Below are 7,500 nucleotides of genomic sequence, written 5' to 3'. Positions count from 1 at the left end.
AGAGAGAGAGGAGAGGAGAGAGAAGAGAGGGAGAGAGAGAGAGAGAGAGAGAGAGAGAGAAAGGGGGGGAGAGGAGAGGAAGAGGGGGAGAAAGAGGGAGAGGGTTAGAGGGAGGAAGAAGGAGAAACAGGGATAGAGAGAGAGTGAAAAGGAGAGGGGAGAGGGTGAGAGGGTGGGAAAGAGAGATAGAGAGAGAGGGAAAAGGAGAGGGGGAGAGGGGGAGAGGCAGGGAGAGGGAACTGGAAATGGAGAGGTAAAGTTTAGGGAGAGGGACACGGAGACTATAGGGGCGAGAGAGAGATAGAGATAGAGATAGAGATAGAGATAGAGATAGAGATAGATAGAGAGAGAGAGAGAATAACAAAAAAAATTATCACGATGATAAGAAAATAACAGTAACAATAACTGTTAGTAATGATAATATAAATAGTAATAATAATGATAGTAGGAATAATGGTAAAAATAATAATAATGATAATAATGTTGGAGATGATGATAATGATGATGATGATGATAAACACAGGAATAAAAGTAATGATAATGATAGAAACTTTGACAATAATAATAAGAATACTGATAATAGTAATAATAATGTTAATAATAATAATAATAATAGTAATAACAATAATAATAATAAAATAACAATAATGACAACAATAATAATTTAGGTATCAGAAATAATAATGCTGAGGATTTCCCCTTCCTGTGTCCCCTCACCTGTCTCTTCCTGTTCTGCCGTCCGCACTTGAGCCTGTCTGCCAGGCTGGCCAGCAGTCCGCACAAGGCCCTTGCAAGAGTGTTGTTCTGCCGCCTGCCGCTCCCCGCAGGCTCGACGCCCCCCTCCTCCCCCTCGCCCCCCTCCTCGTCGCTGTCACCCTCCGCCAGCCGCAGGTCGTCTCCCGGAGGGCTAGCGGGTGTTTCGCCCATCTGCTTTAAGCACAGCATCGCTAGGGCGTGGCGGCGGCTGCGGCGGCTGCGGCTGCGGCGGCGACGGTGGTGGAGTGTGCACGGAGGGTGGAGTCGGGCGTACACTCGAGCGGCCGGCCAGATGCCGTCAGCGTTGCGGGCAGAGCGGCGTCCCCGTGGGAGTCTCGGCACTCGAAGGGCGTCGGAGTCGGGGGGGAGGGAGGGGGCGAGGGAGGGGGGTCGCCGCCCCCGGCCATCTCATCGGTTATGATGCCGTGGCGATGTTGCATGCAAGACCGGCTGCTGATTGGGGTGTTCGCGATGCTACGGGTGTTTGCGCGTCGTCTGCTAAATATCACCGAAACAGTATCTCGATATCTTTGGTATTTTTCCTTCTTCTTTTCTTTCTTTTGTTACTCGCTCTGTCGGTGTGCGAAGGTCGGGTCAGGAACCTTAGTCAAACACTCATAATTCGCACTGCGTTTTCGCTAAGGAAAGCTGTTACCATGAAAATCATTAACATGCTAGACATACAAACACACACACACACACCTACACATCACTTAGTAGCATTCGAAGCAAACCTTTCTCCCTTCGTCAACACAAGACACGAAAACATCCATAAACAGACACAGACAGACAGACAAACAACAAACAACAGCAACAACAACAACACGTGTACATGAAAGTCATCCGACACCAGTTCTGGGAAATCTCTACAACACACGTTTTCTAAAGCAGGTGTTGTCTGTCACAGAGCATTTGGCAACAACCGCCGTAGTATTGAAGTTCAACCGCGTTCGCTTGTGTTCTTCGATGTACAAGCTTGTTATTAGAGCGAACTTCTTTGCTCTGTCTCTCATTCTCTTTCTTTCTCTCTTTCCATCACTCTTTTTCTTTGTTTCTCTCCCTCCCGTTCTCTTTTTTCTTTCTCTTTCTCTGTCTCTGTCTCTCTCTGTCTGTCTGTCTGTCTCTCTCTCTCTCTCTCTCTCTCTCTCTCTCTCTCTCTCTCTCTCTCTCTCTCTCTCTCTCTCTCTCTCTCTCTCTCTCCTTCTCCCTCTCCCTCCCCCCCTCTCTCTCTCCCTCTCTCTCCCTCTGCCTCTTCATCTCCCTCTCCCTCTTCCTCTCCCTCTCTCTCCCTCCCTCTGCCACTGCCTCTCCCTCTGCCTCTGCCTCTTCATCTCCCTCTCCCTCCCCTTCCCCTTCCCCTTCCCCTTCCCCCTCTCCCACTGCCTCTTCTTCTTCTTCTTCTCCCTCTCCCTCCCTCCTTTCTCTTTCTCTCCCAAACAACACAACACCGACATGCAACAATCGCGCCAAGAAGATAATCAAACGCTGTGTCTAATTAAACACCACAATATCCTTCATTTAGTCGCAACGTTAACCGATCTGTGTCTTGACTTTTACCTCTTGGACCCGAGGGGAAAGGGGAAAGGGGGAAAGGGGGAGGGCGGGAATAGGGGGAAGAGGGGGGAGAGGGAGGAGAGGGGGGAGAGGGGGGGATGGTATGCTAGGCTCTAAGAGGGTTCGTTGTATGAAAGACCACCTTGCAAGAGTCGAATCATTGCTATCATGCAAGATTGTATGTCCTCTGGTATGTCTGTCTTTCGTTCGGTTTGTTAGTCTCTCTGTCTTGTCTTATTTTTTTTTATCTATTTGTATTATCTGTTTGTAGATATATCTAGCTATTTGTAGATATATGTTCATTTATTTGTCTGTTTGTCTTTCTAACTACCTTTCTATATCTATTTATAGGTATGTCTAACTCTTTCTCTCTCTGTCTCTGTGTCTGTTTCTCTCTCTGCCTCTGTGTCTGTTTCTCCCTCTCTCTCTCTCTCTGTTTCTCTCTCTCTCTTACTCTTACTCTTATTCTCATTCTCACTCTCACTCTCACTCTCTCTCTCTCTCTCTCACTCTCTCTCTCTCTCTCTCTTTCTCTCTCACTCACTCACTTTGCGTACGTGCGAGCGTGTGTATATATCCGTGTGCGCAAGCGTACTTGTGTGTATATGGGAAATTATAAAGATAGAATACAAAAGTAAATAGTTTTGATATATTATCAGCATTTAGATTTTCTGAATGAATGGAGGAGAGCTGAATGAAAATGAAAATATTTGCAATACAGACAATCCGTTTGTTATTTTTTAAATTAATTTATTTTTCCCTTACTTTCTTCCCTTGTATTTTGAATCTAACATCATGTTAATTAAAAAAGCAGGAAAAATCTTTTGCCGTGTCATTCATGACCGGAGATTCATTTCGTATAAATTCCCATAATTTCTAAGAAGAACCCCCCCTCCCCCCCAAAAAAAAAAAATCTTAAACCTTCTGCCACACCTTTAAAACACACCATACTATCGTATTTTTTCCAGGAGAGATGAGTATCCACACAAGCTCCCTTAATCCACTTCGATCCGATGAAATCCACTATTTTCTCTCTCGAATCATTCTTCCACAAGCAGCTCCACGCATTTCCCCATTCTTTCACCCAAGCACTGATCTCAACCGACATTCCTGCACTTGAAAAATAAATAGAAATGAAACTGTTGTGTAGAATCAACAAGAACAACCGCGGGAGTGGGATACAGTATAGTGCTTAAGGCAACAGCAGGTGAAAGGAGCGGAGGAAGAGGAGGAAGAGGAGGAAGAGGAAGAGGAGGAAGAAGAGGAAGAGGAGGAGGAGGAAGAGGGAGAGGAAGAGGAGGAAGAGGAATAGGAGGAGGAAGAGGAAGAAGGGGACGAGGAAAATGAACAACAACAGCAAGATTAGGAAGAGGAGGAGATAGAGGAGACGAGCAAAAGGAAGAAGAGAAAGAGGAGGAGGTATAAGAAGCGAAGAAAGATCACGATAGTGACAACGAAGAGGCAGAAGAGGAGAAGGAGGGGGGAGGGGGGGGGGAGAACAGAACGAACAGGAGCCAAAGAAAAGACAATAGCAAGAGCAAGCAAGCAGGAGCAAGCAGAAGAGACCTACAGCCAGAGAGGGTTGATCTGGCGCAAGATGCAGCATCCCACGATCTCGCCAGACGTTGTATTGTTGATAGCCATTTCCCCTTTAAAGCCAACGTTCGAATGAGACACCCTGGAGATCTGTAGAGGGGGGGGGGTGAGGGAGAGGGGGTGAGGTGAGGGAGAGAGGGTGAGGTGAGGGTGAGAGGGTGAGGGAGAGAGGGTGAGGTGAGGGAGAGAGGGTGAGATGAGGGAGAGAGGGTGAGGTGAGGGAGAGAGGTTGAGGTGAGGGAGAAAGGGTGAGGGAGAGAGGGTGAGAGAGAGAGGGTGAGGGAGAGAGGGTGAGGGAGAGAGGGTGAGAGAGAGAGAGAGAGAGAGAGAGAGAGAGAGAGAGAGAGAGAGAGAGAGAGAGAGTGGAGGGGTGGGGGTGGGGGAGCCAGGGAGGGAGAATGGAGTGTTGAGGGGAGGAACGGAGAGCCAGGGAGTGGGAAAAGAGTATGTGGAGAGAAAGTGGGGAGGAAGGGAGTCTGGAAGAAAGAGAGGGAATGAGGAGGGAAAGAAGGGAATGTGGAAGAGGAAGGGAGTGTGGGGGGAAGGAAAAAAGTATGGAAAGGGGAGGTTGGATGGAAGGAAAGGAGTGTGGAAGGTGGGAGGGAGTGTGGAAGAAAGGAAAGGTGTACGGAGGGAAGGATGGAAGTTTAAGGGAGGGAAAGGGAGTGCAGAGGGAAAGAAGAGAAAATGGAAGGAAGAAAGGGAGTGTAGAAGGAAGGAAGGGAGTGTAGAGAGAAGGAAGGGAGTATGGAATGAAGTTGGAGAGTGTAAAGGTATGGAAGGGAGTGTAGAGGGATGGAGGGTAGTGTGGAGGGAAGGGAAAGGTGGGGGGGAGGGGGGAGGGGGGAGGGGGGAAATACTAATACTTACTTCGCCTCGTGGTTCTGGCGAGGCTCCAGACCAGGCTAAACGATGAGCAGGGGAGTCCGACGAATGATATATACCCCCAACCCCCCTCCAACACACACACTTCGGATTCCCCCCCCCCATTCCCCCACTTCTTCCCTCCCTCTACCCTTCCCCAATCCTCCACTAATTCTCCACCCCCCACCCCCCAACTCTTCCAAATCTCCCCTCCCACTTACCCCTTCCCAATCCTCCAGTACCCCTCCACCTCCCCCCCACTCTTCCAAATCTCCCCCCACCCACCCTTACCCCCTCCCAATAACCCCCCCAACCCCTTCCCAATACCTCCAACCCCCCGAACCTCCCGTCGCCTCGCCCCCAGCCCCCAGGAGCCCTCAGAGGAACGTGGCAGTATGAGCATCACCTATTATAAAGATGCCGTGTTATAAAGATGCTGTGCAATGCCCCCCCCCCCCCCCTTTCGCGTACCGTGTACCTCGAGCCTCATCCCCACAAGTCCCTCTCAGATGCTGGGATGAGGAGATCCTTTCAGCATCCTTCCGAGAATCTCGCTGGACAGATGAGGGTTAGAGAGACGTGGCTGACGCATCTGGGGCACCTTCGAGAGTCCTCTCCTGGCGGGGCTGAAGGGCGAGGCGGACAAAGATGCCGTTCTGCGGGAGGCTGAGGTGTGTGAGAGCTGATAGGTGACTCTCTCTTTCGCTCTCGCTTTCTCTCGCGCTTTCTCTCTCTCTCTCTCTCTCACTCGGTCTCGTTCTCTTTTTTCTCTTTCTTTCTTTCTTTCTCTATTTTCCACTGTCTTTTTCTTTCACTTTCTCTCTCTCTCTCTCTCTCTCTCTCTCTCTCTCTCTCTTTCTTTCTCTTTCTCTCTCTTCCTCTCTCTTTCTCTCTCTTCCTCTTTCTTTCTCTTTCTCGTTCTTTCTCTCTCTTTCTCGTTCTTTTTTCTCTCTCTTTCTCTTTCTCTCTCTCTGTTTCTATCTTACTCCCCCCCTCTCTCTCTCTCTAATTATCTCATTCTCTCACTTTCTCTCTCACTCTTACTCTCTCACTAACTCTCTCTCTCTCTCTCACTCTCTATCTCTTTCTCACACTATCTGTCTATCGCTCTTTCTGTCTAATACTACTATCTCTCCCTCTCATCTTCTCTTTCTATGTGTGTATGTATGTATGTAGGTATGTATGTATATATGAATGAATGAATGAATGAATGAATGAATGAATGGATAAATGAATGAATGAATAAATGAATGAGGATATGAAAGAATGATTGTATATGTATGTGCATCTATATATATATATATATATATATATATATATATATATATATATATATATATATATATATATATATATACAGACACACAAGCATATATATATATATATATATATATATATATTATATAATATATATATATAATATATATATATATATATATATATATATATATATATATGTTTATATATATATATATATATATATATATATAAACATATATATAGAGATATATACATAGTCCTCCTCCTCCATCTTCCTCCCTTCCTCCTCTTATCACCTTCTCTTTCCCATACACTTCCCTTTCTCACCCATTCCCTCCCTCTCCTTTCTCTATCTCTTTCCCTCCCCTTTCTCCATCCCATACACTCCCCTTTCTACCTCCTATTCCTTCCCTCCCTTTCCCTCCATCCCCTTTCCCTTTCTTTCCCTCCCCTCTCTCCCCTCCCCTCCCCTTTCCTTCCCTTCCCTCCCCTATTTCCCCTCCCTTCCCCTTTCCCCTCCCCTCCCCTCCCCTTTCCTTTCCCTCACCTTTCCATGCATCTGTCTGGCCTTTCCCTCCCCTCCCCTTTTTTTCCCCTTTCCTTCCCCTCCCCTTTTTTCCTCCTTTCCTTCCCCTCCCCTTTCCCTCCCCTCCCCTCCCTTTTCCCTTTCCCTCCCCTTTCCTCCCCTTCCCCTCCCCTCCCCTTTTTTCCCCTTTCCTTCCCCTCCCTCTGTCTGCCCTAGTGTGGCGTGCCGTTTTGGATATCCCAATTTGTTATTCTAAGATACCCCCTTTGGCAGCCCGTTTCGGTCATCGTGTCAAAAGCCAAAGAGGTATTAATAGTCTTGCAACTGTCCGTACGTGGTGGTGGGGAGGGGGGAGGGGTGGAGAGGGAGGGGTGGAGAGGATGGAGGAGGGGGGTGGAGAGGGGAGGGGTGGTGGGGGAGGGGGAGAGGAGTGGGGGAGGAAAGGGGGAAGGGGTGGTGGAGAGGGGGAGAGGGAGAGGGAGGGAGGAGTGGAGAGGATGGAGGGGGGGAGAGGGAAAGGGAGAGGGGGGTGGAGGAAGGGGAGAGGAAAGGGGAGAGGGAGAGGGAGGGGTGGAGAGTGGGAGATGGGAGTGTGGGATGAGTTAAGGGGGAGAGTGTGTGTGGGATGGGAGGAATAGGGAGAGGGAGAGGGAGAGGGAGAGGGAGGGGGTGAAGGTGAGGGGAGGAGTGTGGGTTGAGGTGTGAGATGAAGGGGAAAGGAAGAGGAAGGGGGAAGTATGGGCTAAGGTGTGGATTTGGGTTGATGTGTGTGTGTGGGGTGGGCGTATGTTGAGGTGGGTGTGTGAGGTGGATGCAAGGAGTGGGGATGGGTTGAGATGGGAGGTGTGGGGGTCAATATGGGTGTGTGGGGAGGGTGTGGGTTGATCTAGGTGTGTGGAATGGGTGTGGATTGAGCTGTGGGTTGAGACGAGTGTGTGGGGTAG

At 48.7% G+C, this 7,500-nt stretch overlaps 1 protein-coding gene across 13 annotated transcripts in view; it reads right to left on the bottom strand.

Annotated features, from left to right (window-relative positions):
* Positions 1 to 7,500, bottom strand: part of LOC122258287 (uncharacterized) — a 209,833-nt gene that overhangs the window by 133,925 nt on the left and 68,408 nt on the right. For 7 of the 13 annotated variants that reach the window (XR_015190773.1, XM_086534619.1, XM_086534628.1 and 4 more), the window contains exon 2: positions 718 to 1,404. The exons of 1 other annotated variant lie outside the window; for it this stretch is intronic. Coding sequence is in view for 11 of the 12 variants with exons in the window: in XM_086534619.1 (XP_086390745.1) it covers positions 718 to 945 (228 nt within the window). In the remaining variant the exon portion in view is untranslated. Of the gene's footprint in view, positions 1 to 717; positions 1,821 to 7,500 lie in introns of those variants that run through there. 5 more of the 13 variants (XM_086534620.1, XM_086534623.1, XM_086534624.1 and 2 more) reach the window with 3 other exon arrangements.

The sequence above is a fragment of the Penaeus japonicus genome, unplaced genomic scaffold, assembly GCF_977035675.1.
Source record: "Penaeus japonicus unplaced genomic scaffold, GWHDUDI00000001_assembly GWHDUDI00000041, whole genome shotgun sequence".
Taxonomy (NCBI): Eukaryota; Metazoa; Arthropoda; class Malacostraca; order Decapoda; family Penaeidae; genus Penaeus; species Penaeus japonicus.
This window is presented reverse-complemented; position numbering and strand designations above follow the sequence as displayed.